At 37.7% G+C, this 18,137-nt stretch overlaps 1 protein-coding gene across 1 annotated transcript in view; it reads right to left on the minus strand.

The window, feature by feature from the left end:
* ROCK2 (Rho associated coiled-coil containing protein kinase 2) overlaps positions 1 to 18,137 on the minus strand; it is a 100,755-nt gene that overhangs the window by 27,505 nt on the left and 55,113 nt on the right. Inside the window, 4 exon segments of the mRNA XM_086461582.1 lie at positions 1,448 to 1,586; positions 4,094 to 4,238; positions 9,936 to 10,196; positions 13,496 to 13,633. Coding sequence (XP_086317708.1) covers positions 1,448 to 1,586; positions 4,094 to 4,238; positions 9,936 to 10,196; positions 13,496 to 13,633 — 683 coding nt within the window.

Consider the following 18,137-nt stretch of genomic DNA (forward strand, 5'->3'; position numbering starts at 1 on the left):
GGAGCCTGCCACGTGGGGAGTAAAGCAAGAAAGAGAGCACTGAGGCAAAAACTGAGAAAAAACTAAAAACACAAACAAAAACCCAACACCCTATGGGTAAAAAAAACTGCAGAAGTTCCGTGTCTGCCAAACCACACAACAAACCTTAAGACGCAAATGAAGGAAGGTCTAACTTACTGCACAGAACACTTATTCAAAGCTGGACTGAAATAAATATTTTAAGAATTCCGTCTTATGCCCCGTAACTAACCCTGACACTTCTTTTGCTGATATTTGCAGTGAAGTAAATCTTAAGTGCAACAAGAAACTTCTAGTTTGACCAGAAGAGTCTCTCTTAAAACTACCTACAAGAACAGGACATAAAAACAATACGTGTAAAAGAACCAATAAATCATAGGGGCGCTGCTTATTCCTTCTTTAAGTGCTTCAGCAGTGATCACGCATACGGAAAGACAGCATCTGTTTCAAATAAATCGCTTGAGCACTGTCTTAAATATAAACAGGAAGACGGACACACGTAGTGGAAGTACACCTCGCCGCATTTACACTATTAAATTCTGCTCGTATTTTCTCTCTACCCTTCAGCTACTAAGGGTGAAAAATGCTGTTAAAGCACATCCTTCCTGAGTAATGGCGATCTTGCTCAACAGAGAAAACAATCTCTCTTTGAATGCAAAAACCATTCTAAGCAATTTTTTTTCACTAATCCCTCATTCTATAAAGGCTAGATACTCTGCTGTACCTAAGTTCAGGTAACCACAGGAAAGCATAAGAAGGTATCATTGATGCAGAGTTAACGATGGACATATAGCGTTCTTTGAAATCAGAGAAACTGAAGATGATCTCTCCTTTCTGGAACTAAAGAAAATGTAAGTGTTCAGGTCCAGAACAAGCTTACACAGCTTAATATCAATAAATGGCTCAGTTCCACAAAAGGAGATCCTTAGGATCTATTTATAGACAAAACAATATCCTTGCTTGTTTGTTAGCTCTATTTGTCAATTAATACAACAAAGCAAATGAAAAAAAGTTCAAACATTCTAAGAAAGCTTAAACAATCTCAGTAAATAAAGGCTTATTTTCATAAACGCATTTGCTTTCATTTTTTAAGAAACACCTTCTCAGACACTGAGCAAACAATCTAGTTCCTGCCCAGGAGCTTGCAAACCGCTTCCAACCTCACAGGTTTGTTACTGTATTACATACCGCAACTGGAAGGATTTGTCTGACAAATGGTGCCATTAACAAGAGGGGTCAGAGCTGCTCATAAAAAGAAAATACAATACCTGGAAAAAACACCATGAAAGAAAAACTAGAGAGCAGGAGATTTTGTAGAAGAGATTTGAACAGAGATTAGGAGAAGTAATGGAAAGAATTAATATTTACAACGTACATGTGCTAATACCATCCAAAGCAAAAACAGTACCAGAATAATACATGCACTTACCTATCAGTTAAAAAGGCACAGATCAGGTTCTTTGCATGCTTAGAGATTTCCACATCATCCGGGAAATGCAATGAGTTCTTATGATCCATAATTTTACTGTATGTTCCTACTAGTGAGTCTGCATAAAAAGGAGTATCCCCTGAAAATAAAATAGTAAATTGACTGTGATTGAGTCATCTGCAAGTCATGTAAGTTGAAAAGGCAAAAACTACAAAGAGAAGTCCACAAGCAGTTTTACCTAAACCAGCCATTTATTTTAAAATTAGTAATTAGAATGTAGGGTACAAAATAATGTATAATACTAAAAATATTCCTTCCCTAAAACACCTGTGTTACAAACCAAACAATTTTCCATCCTGCATATCACTACCAAAATTTTGCCCAGTGAATTACATTTTTATTCTACCTGAAGACTATCACTGTGTTTTCTAATGTACATGACGGCTGATACCCACACAAATCCCCATTTTTAAGTGCTTCCATGGGTATAACAGAGTGAAAACGCATTGAGGATTTGCTAATGCACGTTTGTTGGAAAGAATCCACCAAAGCTCTCCAAAGACCATTTCAGAGGCACGCAGGTCTACCCTGACTACCCCAGGAGCTGCCTGTAAGGCAAGTCAGCTCTGAGCAGGAGCCTTCACAGGGTGTTACTGCACTGTTAAATCCATGTTAATAAATCTTGTCGACTGATAAATTATATTAGCTTAGGTACTCATATTAACATGGGCAGGTGGCTTTTAAAACCATAGACCTTTCTCACCCAAAGGTTTGCAACATTAGTTAAGTCTAGTTTCTTTGCAAATATCATTAAGGTAGGTAAAACTGGGACAACTGAAAAGAATCAGTATTGATAAAGGTAAGTGCCATTCAAGTTAACTGATGACATTCCGAATATACAAATGGTTCAGGTCAGTAAACAAGAGGCTGCAACTTTTACATAAATCCTTTCTCACAGCTAATCCATAGGTTTGGTAGAGAAGGTGAACAATCAGTCATATGAGCTAGGCTCTTTCCTCCGTCCTGGTGGGCTGCGTGCAGGCTGGGATCACCAGGCAGGGCAGTCAGCACGCTGACCGAAGGCTTCCAACAAGGTACTGACAGTTTCAAAAGCTAGGTACGTGAAAAAATGTATAAACAGACCAATGGATAAAAACCATTCAGCTTTAGAAAAAGACTATAAATGCAACCATCCTACCTTTAGCCTCTTTCCGTCATTTTATGGTAAAATAAGAAATTAGTACACACCAGCCTGCATTAAACTTCTAGACTTTTAGTAAATTCATTAGGTTGCCATACCAGTATATTGGAGGGAGGATCACTGATACTTTGCTGCCTCCCTCCTTCCCAACCTTGCCCTCCTCAGTTGTCTTCAGGCTCAGAAACAGCTTTGATTTAGGCCAAACCTCAAAACTATCCTACATCACTGAACTAACATTAGGATTCATGCTGTGACCAGCATTTTAGCTTTTAGTTAAGCACACAATAAAAATAGTACCATTTTCACTAGTACTGGGTCTTTGCTAAAACAAGAACAGAACAACTTCTGTGCTTTCTTTAAAGTGTAAAGTTTCAAAAGACCATAGGCAGAATCTGATAAACACGAAGAAAAATAGATACTTTCTACCAATGTGTGGGATATGGAGAAACTAAGTAAGATTTCATTTTCAAAAATGTTTTCATTAGAACAATAAAAAGGGGAGAATCCTTTGTATCTCAGATACAAGGGCGGGGCGGGGGAGAGGGTCTGACAAAACTTTCTGGACGGCTATGTCCAATATTTTAGTAACCGAAGAATTTCATTTATTGCTAAAATTCTTTATGAGACATCACTAATTATAAAACACACTTTTAAGTCAAAATGCGTTAATTCTGAAAGACACAGAGATTTGTAATAGCCTCATATATCCAAATGTCTTTCCTGGCTCAGGATAGCAGAAACATCAAGTCTGCAACATTACCAGAACATGCTGATTTGGATTTTTAATAATTATATGCTCAATTCCATCCTTCTATAATCAGTATTTTGCTACCAGGTTTTACTGATCCTCACTGTCTTTTAAAATGCAGATGACTCATCTCCTTAACAGATTATATTCTATGTTTGTTGCTATAGCAGTCCAGTGCATTTTACTGGAAAATCCTGACTGAAGCATAAAAGAAAGAATGAAGCCATACTTCCACAGTCGTTTTGACCTAACAGAAGCCATTGCTAGTGCTGGGGAGGGCAACACACAAAAGGAAAAAAGGAAGAAAGAAGAAAAAAAATAAGAAGGAGAGAGAAAGAAAAGAGAGGTCCTGCCCTTCCCACTCCTTTCCCATCTCTGCATCCCTGAAAACTGAGTACTGCCCCTGAGGTAGCACAAACAATCGTGAGATAGCAAGGCAGCTGACCCCAGTTAAAACTATTCTAAGAATTAGTTTTAAGCTGAACCAAGTCAGGGAACTAATCACTGAGCAAGCACGCAAACAGCTGTCGCAGCATAAGAGTGACAAAGAGTAAAGAGAACAGGAATGAAGCAACCGCACCAGCCAAAAGTCAGAAGCTGTCAGTGGGGTACAGCCAGCCCCCTTCTAGCCAAGTATAGCTGAAGGCACAGTAAAGACTCAACGACAATCTCATTAGCAGAAGAAATCACGACTTACCAACTAGCATCTCAAACAGGAAGACTCCTACGGACCACCAGTCACATTCCCGTCCATAATAACCATCACCCCCTTGCGATTTCAAAACTTCGGGCGATATGTAGTCGGGGGTTCCCACAGCTGTATCGCAGCGCACCATACCTGTCTGTGCAACAGTAAGAAATCAAACAGCTCAACTAAAAATACTTCTGAGTCTTTAAACAATTCATCTATTAGTTGACCAGAAAAACATAAAAAACATAGCCCAAAATATTTGGTTTGAGGAATGTGTTTGAAAGACTTTGGTTTTTACTCCAGAAGCAATACGGACTGGCAATATGGAAATTACAATCGCTGGTAACGTGCTCTCCCCTGCCTGCTCCATAGCGGTTTCTCTTGATTATATCTTTCAAAAATGGATCAGTTTTACTATTTTTACCATTGGTTTCAATATGAAGTTACACACCATACCTAATTGCTCCTTATCTCACTGAATTCAGGGACAAACTTCAGCATAATTTTGATAAGCTATGAGTTCTAGGCCCTACATAGCAGATAGATAACAGTTTTGTTCAATTCAGACAAAAAAATTTTTATAGTCACACCTTGGTTTTTATTTAACGATAGGAAAAAAAAATAAAAGGAAAAGCTATTTTTAAAGAAAGGCAAAGCTTTTTTTTTAAAAAAAGTTATTTTTATTAACATATTAACAGTTGTATTAATGGAGTGATTCTTCATCCTCTGCTTCACACTGAGACACTAAAAATGCAGGGGCTAAATGACGCAGAAGCATCGTCAGATCTGCCAACATGCTGGTTCAGACTTAGAAGCCTTGTTTCCTTTAATCAAATTCACTGCATTCAATCCATAGAGACCAGATTAATGAATGAAATTAAATCCTGGAAGAAGTTAGAGAAGTACCAAAAATACACTCATCTTTTCTTCTGTCTCTCAACCTGAAATCTTTTTTAAGCCAACTTACAAAATTCTTTGTGCATTTTGCCAACAGCATGAATACCAACACATACTAAATCTGAATATTAAACCAGAATATTAGTAGCAACGACTAAAAACAAAATACATATTTAAAGAAAGGAAGAGAAATATTTGCTTTGGGAATTGTATTGACATGTAAAAATTAGACAACAAATTACAGTCTTTCTTTCCACACACAATACGAACTGTTACAAGCTTTTATTTATATACTAACCCAGAATCCTGTAAAGTCATGCACTGGTAGGCAAAAACTAAAGTGATGACTAAATACTGCACAGAACTAGGGAATACTTCAAATGTCCTCCTGGCAAATACCTATCATCTTCTACAACTCCATGCTGAAGCTGAAACCTAAAGGAAGTTTTAACTTTTCAGTTCCAGAATGAAGAGCAGGGTTACCTTCTGCTTTCTATACTACGAACCAGAAAGCACATAGCTTGATCATCCTGGAACAAGAAAATGAAGCTAATTCTTTTCAGAAGAACTAATGCATTCTTTGGACAAAGAAGAATACAGATGAACACATTTTAATACTGGGAAACACACTAAAGCCCAAAGGGTCCAGAAATCTAAAGCCGAGAACACTAAAAAATGGATCTGGTGCATGGCAGGAACCATTATTTGAAAATCCTGCTTGTAACAGCACTCTGCGCACAAACCTACAGTCTCCTCTGAAACTTAAGCCTCTCTTTGCTTTGAGCACTGGAGGAATTGCTCTAGGCTTATGTGATTCTGCTGATCTAGTATGACTGTGGCATCTTAATGAGGCCTCCAACACTGGTGCATGTCTCTCTCTTCCTTATCCAAATGCAAAATTACAAAAGAAAGTCTGAATCTTCACTCAGTAAAAATTGGCTGAAGCCACCTGAATTCGTCCCTGAAGTAAGAAGCTTCTTTAAAAACAAAGTCACCAAAACAGTTCTGAAAGTTCTCTGAAGATCACAGCTTCAGTCACAGCCTCATCACCGCGACACCTAAGCACTTAATAACACCTCACTTCCCATTCCTCTGTAATTAATACACCAAAACAAGATCACTTTTCAATATATTATACATGTTGATATTTTACGAAGTCTTACGCAAACAAAGCTAAGGTTGTGCCAAAAAAAAAAAGCCAGCCCTAACTAAGTCTGAAGGCTCGTATGTAGCAACAGGGCAAGTTCTTTCCAATTACACTCCAGATGCTAAAGAACTCGAGGTAACAATGCCATAAGTTTTCAGACAAGATGTCAAAGAATTGAACAGTAAAACAAAAAAGATATTTCTACAGTTAAAAGGGCCCTGTGTGCTAACATCAGTTTTCAACAGACTGTATCTCTCTGAAGCATGTGGATTTGGTTGTACTTGCTCCCTATCAAACTCTACTGTCCGTCTCAGGAACAAATCTAAAAATGCATTCCCAGAACCACAGAACAGTTGGGAGGGACCTTGAAAGTTCATCTGGCCCAACCTGTCATGGGAAAGGGAGCCTAGATGAGATTATCTAGCACCCTGTCCACTGACACCTTGAAAACCTCCAGTGATGGGGATTCTACCACTTCCCTGGGGAGAATGGTCCATTATCACCTGAATATAATATTCCCACATTTATGTTCCCCTCATTTACAAGCTTGCTCTTTCAAAGAATCTGGGTGTTGCTCTGTATGTATTTTGAAGTACTGGATACTCTTAATACCACAGTCAGCCTAGCTCCTGTGATCTCTGGCATCAAAGCCACGTAAACAGGGAAGTCCCCTCTGTGCAGTACAAGGCATCTTGACAGTCCCTACATTCTGCATGATGACTTCTGCCTTCTGTACTTCTCTTCACATGCTGATCTAAAGGGTGCTGTTTACGCTGGACAAAGCGTTACTCCTGTGTTTCAAATACCAACCCTCTGGTTTATGGCAGAGTAGCACACACTATAGCAGTTCTCATACAAAGCTTCCTTTTGGGAGTCTCGGGTCAGTGTTTTACACTTTTCTCACCACCTCAAAAGATCAAGGTGGATCTTCGAACTCATCTCCTGCAGCTATGTGAGAGATGTGCCGTGCAGAATTTTAAAAAAGGCAGTCCAGGAGACACAGCACGTTCTCACAGCTTATGACAACTTGGCAGTGAGGCTACAGTGTTTCCTCGCATCATTCAGAATTATTATATTGCTGAAGACAAAGCAGTTCAGTTTTCATCCTCAGGAGGATCTCCAGCAGACCTGAATGACTTGCTGTCTCAAACCAAGGCTGAGAATCAGGCTTTCACTCCCTCATGAAGTTCTTTTCAGTAAACAAGAGCTGGACAGTGCTTGTGTGGAAACATTCCGATAGCTCAGATCAGGTGTTAACACTGCACCCGGGCTTGTGCAGTGTGTTGCAGACAATGAACTGAAGAAAGAAGGATCCAGTAGAGTCTTGGATGAGCTTCAGTAAAAAATAAGTTGACTTATAAAAAGAGGAACATGTTCCTCCTTTCAGCTAAAGTGCCCAAGCCAAGATTATAATCCCAAATGGTAAATGTTCTTTCTTTCAGTCACAACTTTTTTCCTCTAAACCTGTGCTCTTCTAAAAGCTCAGTTAGCACAAGACAGCATTCATACTGAGCCTGGCAACACTAGGGGTTCCTGGCTCTACGAATAACTACCGAAGCCAACAACTGTCTAGTTTCTTCTTACCTGAAGATTACAGCCTGGTGAAACCTGCCCTGGGCTACCTTATCACATCTAAATACCAAAAGGGAACCACAATTCCTACTAAACCTATGAGACCAACTCCATTCTTTATTCAGTTATAGAAATACCTTGTGGCAGATTTAAAAAAAAAAAAAAAAGAAGGCAAAACCAACCAAATAAACAAAATCCACAACCCCCAAAACCATCACAACTGAGTTACATAAACAGGTCAGTTCCTTTTATGTTGGAAAAGATCACTAAAACACTCCGCAACTCTTTTCACATACTGGTAAGGAGGAAATCTGCTGCAAGTGTTTGGACTGGCCTGGAAGACTTAAGAGGACGCTCAATTCAATTCCTTAGCAAAGGTCAACAAAGTCTCTCAGGAAATTGCAGTAGAATTTTCCTGGGCTCTCAAGAGCATATGGAAGATGGTAATGTGCACAACTGCTAAAGGAGCTCCAAATCAGAAAAAAATAAAGAAGTATTGGGTAAGCATGTATTTTCTAGAAATCATCCTGCCAACACCAATATTATATTTACACAGCTGGGATGTGTTCATGTTTTGTAAGAAGTAGCATGAGATTTGGAGACAATCCAGAACCTCTCAACTTCTAAAGCTTCCTGTATAAAAAATTTTTGCCATTCCACTGAGTCTGAGAAACATGAAGAACTTAAAATGTAATCTGTTAAAAATTAACTTCTTTAGGAGATCACTGGTTCATTGATGATTTCCAGTCCAAACTGGAGCTCACTGTAACTCTTTACAAGAAATGTGCATGCACTTCTCACATTTATAACATGATCAGCCACAATTTAGTATTCCGTTCTGTTAACAACAATGAAAAGGAAAAAAAGGCAAAAAAGGCTTAGGTTCACCATTTCTGGGATCCCTAAAACAGCATAGAGGATTTTTGTAGATTTATATTATGAACTTTTTGATGCTCTTTTCATTGTCTGTTCTGATAAACACCAGATTCACTCAAGACCTACAGGCTCAGAATCAAGATTAACTTTGTTAAGGACCAAATTAAGAGATCAAGTACTACTTTTAATTTTTTCAAATTAAGGTAAGTGCGGTCCCCTAAAATATAGGCAAGTAAACCATCAAAGTGGAGGTAAGCAATCTTATATGCCTTTGGAATAACAACTATAATTCAGCAAAACTAAATAGACTACTGAACCTCAATAAACAGCTGCAGTTGTTCAATTAAGTTAAAGTATTGTCACAGGAAAGAAAAAAAAATCCTGACCATAGACAGTACTTCTAGACACAGCTGAGGAGCCACTAACTTAATGTTGCAAATACAAATTAAGTGGACTGCAGAAACTATACCAAGCACTGCCTAAACAACAGAGCAAAAAAATCTAACACATTAAAGCAAATAAGCTTAAAAGGATCATCCTTGCCAACATTAATACAGAAACCTTTCAAAGGGCAGGCAAATCATAACACACATTCATACACAGTTTTTTTAGAATCTGTTATAATTTTTCACAGGAAGAATATATTGTATAAATTACAGCAGAATGTTGTTTGTCAGCGAAAGTTTTAGAAGTGCAAACTACAAAAGCTAGCTTTATTTTTAAGCCTCCTTTTAAGAATACGAAGTATTACATCATGTTAAAAATAAAAGTCTTACGCAATCTCATTAGATAGCCGTCTATTTGTCTGTATATGGTGAAATCTGGACAATTAAAATGTACAATAACCTGACAAATAGCTAACATAAATTTAATCAATATATCACATACCACTGCTGCCTGACTGTGACCTCATTTTAATGACCACTAGAGGATGCTATGAGAACAATTAGACACAGTAAAAACAAAAAGGGACTGTATCTCGCCTATAAAATAATTTCATTTACAGAATATTGTCAGTTCACAAACTATTCCAAGGTTACTAACGTTGAAACCAGGAGTTGTCTCATAAGCTTTTCAGACATTTGGCAAAAAAATGAACCTCAGAAATACACAAACACACATGCTTTCAAAAATAAAAGAAGTAAGTTTACATCCTTCTTCTGTGTGCTAGAACAGTTTATTATAGACAAGGTTACTCTATTTAAAGTACCCTTGTATTTGAAGCTAGGAGACAAGGAACAGCTTTCCAACCAAGTGGACCATTTGATGAACATTCCTTTGGGCATTATAATTCATAAGAAAATAACCTTAGAATTACAGTTTTACAGATGATAAATTATTCAGTTGCATACTTACTTCATCCATTTTCATGCAAGTGCCAAAATCTGCCAGCTTCAGATGCCCGTATTTATCTAAAAGCATATTGTCAGGCTTCACATCTCGGTGTATCAAGCCCATGGAGTGAATTGCATCAAGAGCAAGAACAACTTCGGCTGTATAGAACTTGGCCCATTTCTCAGGCACATCGTAATTGCTCATAAGGTTTACAAGATCTCCACCTGGCATGTATTCCATTACCATGTACAAGTATTTGTCATCTTGAAAGGCACAAAATAGCTGCAACGTTAAAAAAAAAAAAGAAAAAAGGGCAATTACTTTTCAGAGACAGCTAGGAAAAAGAATAAAGCACTTTACCTAGAAGTTTCATTAAACCTGAGCATATGTCTTCAAGACTGATGTAAAGTAACTTTATTTTTTGCATTTAGATAATCTACATTTTCTATTAATTATGATAGTACCCTGAAATTTACTGAACTTCAAAACCCCCTCATTTTCATTTTTAAGAAAGTGAAAAATATTTCCTGATTATTTTAGTAGTATGAGTTACTACGTATCAATTTTTCTTGTCATTAAAAAGTATCACTGAGTCAAAATGCAAAATATCGAATCTGAGAAAGGAGGCACCATGTATTGATTTAACAATAGCTAAACAGTGAATAGTATGTTAGACTGTTTTTAAATTTCATATATAATAAATCTCCTTATCTCTGTAGATATTTACATAAACATTTGTCACTACTGATTTTGTGCTAAAGCAACACATACATTGAAATAAGAAAGAAAAAAAAATGTTCCTGAAGACAACTATAACACAATATAAATAAATTATCCTTAATGATAAAATAATGGTCTGGTATAGGCTGCAGCTAGTATGTTCCCTACTGGCATGATGATGAAAGTAAGTTAGTCTCCTTAAAATGTATTTCAGACTTAGAATGCTGAGGTTTTAGAGATTTCACGCAGCAATCACCAGGTCTGAAAATGGCCCAAACCAGCAAAACGCATTACTAACAAAGTTCAAAGACTGGTGTGAAAAATGTCTCTGAAAGTCTCTCACCTTATTTCTCAGGAAATACTGCTCCTTCATGTTAAAAACAAAAATCATTCACACCTTTAAGTCACCCACACAAAATTCAAAGGCAATTGAAAAAGTGGATGTATGGAAAGGAGGAAATAAAAAACAGAGTTTGTGGTGGATGAGGAATCATGAAAGGCAGGAACATTCAGCAGATTTTAGATTAAAATTTATTGTATATTAGTGACAGAAGACCTGTATTTTAAATACATATTTTAATATAAATATATATATATATATTGCACTGTATTTCTTTTCACAAATGGATACTATATACAATATATCACATGATAATGTATTTGGTCACTAAAATAGAAATTAAAATCCAAAATAGTCTATGTATTCTCAAATGTCATGATATTAATATAACACAATAATAAATAACAACACTACGCCTTTATACAGCAATTTTGTTACTGCTCTAAAGGGATTTCATTAAAAAAAACACCAACAAAACTTATCTAGGGCTCTGGTTTTACTTGTTTTTCACATAAAAAGGACGGCACAGAGAAGCAGTGTGATCTGTCCCAGTTTCTAGCTCAGAACAGGACCTACACTTTCTTGAAACCAGCTCAACGTCCTATCCCACTGGACCACATCACCTAAATACATCACACTACTGCACTTCAAAGGCACAATTGCAACTACACTTTAATTCATTTGGTATTTACAAATACATACACACACACACAAATTTATATCATGCTTGCTACACTTTCCTTTGAAAATTGAGTGTCATACATTTCTCCTTACTTTCAACTGTGAAACTACTGTTACTAGAACAAAAACAAAGAACCAAATAAAAAAATCATCTATTTGGTTAAGTATTCCTGCTGAACATAGGCAAGAACACAGAATATGCTCAGAACAGCAAAACACCTAATTAAAAAGACCTTGTAAATAATTTCTTGCATACATGAGGTAGTGTTATGAAGAATATACGGAAACCTTTAGGCCAGTCTTTACTTATTCAATACACAGAAGCACGGCAATTTAAATGTATTAATTATTTAACAAAATCAAGTACTGATAATTTCTCTAAGCATATGCTTCCACTACTCATTTCATTAACTGGTGTAATTTATCAGCTACAACAAATTGCAATATTCAGTACTAATTCTTCCCAAAGGTATAACTCATATGACAAACACGAGGATGATACATGTCATGAGACAGCTGGAACCAACAGTGTTCAAGGACAGCTGAAGAAGTCAACTCTCCATTACTTGGATATTCTGAGCTGAGATGCAATAACTGACCACTAAACAGAAGATGGTTTCAAGCAAACCACTTCTACAACACCCTGTCTTGCAGGAGAACAGAAGCGTATACTCATCCATCTACCAAATCGCAGCTGAAAGGACAGTAAATGCTTAAAGCACTCTTAATACTAATTAGAATCATAGAATCATTAGGTTGGAATAGACCTCTGAGATCATCAAGTCCAGCCGTCAACCTAATACCACTATGCTGACTAAACCATGTCTAGAAGAGCTACAGCAACACGCTTTTTGAACACCTCCAGGGATGGTGACTCCACCACCACCCTGGGCAGCCTGTTCCAGTGCTTGAGAACCCTTTCAATGAAGAAATTCTTCCTAATGTCCAATCTAAACCTCCCCTGGCACAACTTGTGGCCATTTCCTCTTGTCCTATCGCTTGTTACTTGGGAGAAGAGACCAATTCCTACCTCCTTTCAGGTAGTTGTAGAGAGCAATATGGTCTCCCCTCAGCCTTCTCTCCTCCAGACTAAACAACCCCAGTTCCCTCAGCTGCTCCTCATAGGACCTGTTCTCCAGACCCTTCACCAGCTTCGTTGCCTTCTCTGGACACGCTCCAGCACCTCAATGTCCTTCTTGCAGTGAGGGGCCCAAAACTGCCCACAGGATTCGAGGTGCGGCCTCACCAGTGCCGAGTACAGGGGCACGATCACCTCCCTGCTCCTGCTGGCCACACCATTGCTGATACAGGCCAGGATGCTGTTGGCCTTCTTGGCCACCTGGGCACACTGCTGGCTCATGTTCAGCCGGCTGTCGACCAACATCCCCAGGTCCTTTTCTGCCAGGCAGCTCTCCAGCCACTCCTCCCCAAACCTGTAGCGTTGCATGGGGGCCTATGATCAACTGACGGTATCATAGGCAAGGACTGAAAATAATGCTGACACTTGTTTGTACATTCCCATACAGAATTTTTCTTAGTTGGAAAGGTAACCTCCCTATTATTCCAAATAATTATGTGGATACTTCAAAAATCTGTTTAATTCTGGTTTATGATGCATTTGTAGTGACTAAACTGTAAATTAACCTACTTGCTACTGTGATTCTAACACAGCCAAATACACAAAACTCAGTGAAATTACTGTAAATATATGTTTTTAAAAAGCAAAATCTGAACCTAAACCATGATTTGAGTTTAAATGTAAATTCAAAACCAGCTCAAGATTGGGAAATATTTATGGCTTTATTATTATTATTATTTTACTCTTACATATCTTCCTTACCTGAACCACCCACGGACTGTTGGCAAAGGCCATGATATCTCTCTCTTCCCAGAAAAAGGCTGAATCTGATCTCTTGATCATTTCAAATTTACTAAGTAGCTTCATTGCATAAACCTTCTGTGTCATTTTATGGCGAACCTGTTGGTTAAAAAGAAGAGAAATAACTTTTTAAAAATGCCTTGTAAAAAACCTGAATACCAGCACAGTGTATTTCTCCAATGTGCAAACTGCTTTCTGGGATGCAATGTCTCCAGGTCTTCATATACCTGATTTTCTACACAGTAAGGACTTGAGAACTTCCAAACCTGGAAAGAAAAACCTAAGAGCTGCTTCAAAAAAAAAACCACATAGCAGGGGTGGAACAAGAAGGATACCAAATGAAGGAAGATATGTCAGAGCCTGGCCAACTGCTGCCACTGCAAGCCCAGAAAAGGAGCTGCAGGGCCATGGGAAGGACGTGTCTCAGGGCTGTGGGAGCTCTTAGGAGGTAGCTGTTTTATTGAAGATGCACCAATACAAGCATATGTTCTTCCTCACTACAGCTATGAGCGTAAAACTGAGAGTTGACTCCAGTAGTCTGCTTACTCAAATTGAAACTGCTAAAAAACCCAACCCAAACAACCCAACCCAAAACTCAGAGTGAGAAAAGTACCACCTTTCTCTAAAAATCTGGACTGCTCTTCTTAACATTTTCTGAGTGAACACGCCTATTTCAAATCACCCAGAACACTAAAAGAGAGATGAGATAGTCCTGTTTACAGAAGAAAAAGGAAATGCTTGTCTATCCCTCCTTCAAAAGTTCCATCGTGTAAGAAGAAATAAAATGCAGCTCTGCTTATATTTTCTTATTCTGAACACCATCTATCTGTTGCATTCATTCATGTTAGAAATTCTGCAAATAGACCACTTCAGCCTCTCCCAAATATTATTTTTCACAAAAAAGATTGCTCCTATTTCTTCTCTTAAGTAGTTCTTAAATTCACTTTAAATGGTGTAAAAGCAATAATATAAATCTGTTGGAAAACTGAAATTAAAACTTTTGTAACAAAATCTGAAAATATTTTCAAAAACATCTGAATATGGACAAACAAACAAAATGCTTAAAACAGACTGCAGTCATTATTCTGTTAATGAAACATTAGATTTATGCTACTTTATGAAACAACTACTAAAGGACCAGTTTTTTAACATTCTTGAGTGTTCCTTGCAGAAATCAAGGTGAGAAGTATTCAGCTGTAAGATGACTGAGCCAGTAGAAAAAAAAAATAAATTAACTGCATCTTACTGATGAAAATACTTTCTGAGTATTTTCTTCACATTAAAATAAAAAATTCAGTGGACTAATTTGTGAAATCAGAACCAAAAGATTACCACTTTCTAGCACATTTAAAAACCTCACATTTAGTAAAATAAACCAGACCTTCCAACCTCTTAGTTTTACACAATCTCCGAGTTTAATTACGCTACTTGAAAGGCTCTTTTCCTGAATGGCTATAAATGTTTCAGGTCCATTACGTCTGCAGTGCAAACCTTCAGACAGGCACCCACCGGGTCTACAAATCTGGGAACATCAGCCTCTGGCTCCAGAGGAGCTGTAAACATTAATGTTGCTGAAACCAACAGGAATGACCTCTAGAAATGGGAGAAGGATTGGGTGGGGGGAATCTTAGAAAGAGTGAAAACATGAACAGAAACAGGATTATTTATGAATTTACTGTTCTTAAAATTGGGGCTTTTCATTCCCAAGACTCAGGTACGGAAGTTTTAGGATTAGTATCTCGCATAGTTGGTCTTTTCCAACCAAAATGATTCTATGATAGTTTAACACTAACCAACAACCTTCTCTATAGCTAGATCAAAAAACCTCCAACCAGACACCAAACCAAAACTCACTATCTACACGTGTAATGTGTAACAACTCTATAAGCATGTATATTTTAAGACATTAACAAATAACCAGCTCGTGAAGGTGTCCTAAAAAAGGATTTTGAAAACTACCTCCTTTCCATTTACTAATCCCACATAGGATTATTTACAAAGACTTGGTGGTACACCACAAATTATACTCCATAAAGTGGAGCTTTTGTAATCCTGCTCAAAACCAGAAGAAACACAAAGACCAGCAACCACAAAAACACATTGTTTAACTGAAGATGCATTTTCTGTGAAAGTCCATGGAAAGCTCTGCAACACATTTAGTAGTACATAGTTCCTAAAACTGTTGTGTACTCTTGCCTGGGTGTAGTTAGTATAGCTGCCTTCATTTACAAGAATAATTATCTCCCACTCTTGGGGAAAAAAAAGTCTCAAAAAGCCAGCACAGCCTGAAGCAAGCTCATGGATAGCAGAAGCAAAGTAAACAGGGGTAGGGGGACCAAAAATCACAGTCTGTGCACCTCTCTAAGGCAATGCCAATAGGTTATTAGTTGGCTTATTTCTTGATAAAATTTCAAGATAGGTTCATTCTCTGTACAAAAATCAAGGAACCAAAGCAACAACTAGCGTAGTGGCACACCCAAGGACTGAGTGTGTCTTGGCATGTCTTACAGGTGAACAGACTCGCTGGTGATACCACTCCTTATACCACCACTGTGGCCCCTGGAGAAGGCCTGTTCAGCTGCTAGCCGCTGCGCTCCTCACCCAGAGCTATATTTGTACATCCACATATTGGCTCATAGCTGATTATTCATGTATTAAACTGTCACGATGTTTCAATTTCTTCCAACTGTTTAAATGAACTGCCAAATTTAAACTGCAGCTCACCAGAGTAACTCTCAAAATAGGTAGGAAAATCCCTTCGTGCCATCAGCACTGAGTAACATGGCCTTGTTTAACTTATGAAAATGCATTAAGAAATAAGAATTTCCCTCTACTCTGCTTCATCAACCTAAGACTTTAAGAAACAAGTGCACACAAAATGCATCCATAATTTCTACAGCATTCACATCAGAAGACAATCTGTAGGCAAAGAAAATAACACATCCATTTGAAGTTATCAGATTGAGTACGTAGTATTGATAACGGTACCATCTCTTTTATGATAAAAGAAAATGCAGAGCCTAGAGTTGTGAAATGAACTCTAACGTTTGAAATAATCACAAATATCCTAAAATAGTTCATAGAGCCATAAGAAATTACCACAGAGAGGGTACCAAAGTTCACGGACTGACAAATTTTCAGGTAATAGACCGTGACTGCTTTATTTGCATTACTACTGAAGTGTACATCAGCAGTGGCTGGGAAACTAAAGCTAATAAACAAAGCACTTACTGGAAAAAACTAAACCAGCACCTGTCAACATAGGTCATCACAACCACTGTTTGCAACACTAAGAATTCACATGGTAAAGACTGTCCCCCAGCCCATCCCTTACTACCCAAGTACAAGAAAGAGTTAGCCTCGCTTTGGTTTTCCATTCAGCACATGATCAAGTCAGTCTGCTGGGTCATTGCAATGTTACAGTATTTTGTGATTGGACCTGGGAGAAGGAACTGAGGATATGTTTCCATTTCAAATCAACAGGATTTTTCCTCAAGTGAAAGCAAACAAGAGGTACTCAGGAAGTGCTTTCATAAATTACTGTTTCTGCATAAACCACAAATAACATATTAAGCACCATAATTCAATTTTTCCGTCTGCCCTAGACACCAGCCACTTTTATTCACAACACTGCGTAAGAGAAGCAGAGATCTGGCAGCTGGCAATTATTTTCTTAGTTTTCCCCATCACTACAGACCCAGCAAAGCCAGAGGCCAGAGCTCGAGTAGAGTTTAATACTTTTGTAGTTATAAGGAAATTGTTTTTCTACCAAAGTCAGATGCTCCGACCAGAGTCATCTGATCTCTCTTTACTGGACTGAATTTTTAAATTTTTTTGGAGGAGGAAGGGCAGGATAAGCTTTTAAAAAAAATCTAGCTGTAAGATACAATACTAGAGAATGTGTTTTCCTTTCTTGCTATAATCTGGAAAGCTGATCTCTCCACACCACTTCTTTCACAAGAAAATGGTACATTGGAGCAGAAAGGTTGGAGGAAACAAAATTAGAAGAAGGAGGTCATAGCTGACTATTTTATGCTGTGTATTAACATACTCATTGTTTGGCTTGTTATATTTAACAATTACAAATACTTAACAAATATTTGTGCTACAAATATTTATGCACAACGGCACACACCGATAACATGACATTCATTAATTTAACACATGTACTTCATCATGTTTTATTTATGGTTCTTTCTTCATTTAGCCCCCACTGAAGCAAATTTCTATTTTGATCATAGAATGTGTTGCAAAATATTTTGATTACTGCAAATCCATCATCTGCAACTGTGGTGTTATGAATGCAGTAGAAATAGATATAGCTTACCTCAATAGTTTAAACTTGTATCATACCTTGTGAGGCAAAAAAATCTAGGTATGTATGCCCTCATCACCAGCTAATATTAGTTCAGATCTACAGCTGTATTTATTAACCCACAGCTTTTTAGCTGGAAGACTGCCCCACACTATGTTTTCTACTCATATTTTTACATTCTGGAAAAGGAGTATTCTTTCAAATTGGCATGAAGTACAGAAGAGCTCTATACGAACACACAGAATTTCCCTTCCAGTACCAAGCACTCCTGGCTTTTTTTATTTTGTG

Source organism: Leptosomus discolor, chromosome 2 (assembly GCF_034619465.1).
Source record: "Leptosomus discolor isolate bLepDis1 chromosome 2, bLepDis1.hap2, whole genome shotgun sequence".
NCBI classification, from domain to species: domain Eukaryota; kingdom Metazoa; phylum Chordata; class Aves; order Leptosomiformes; family Leptosomidae; genus Leptosomus; species Leptosomus discolor.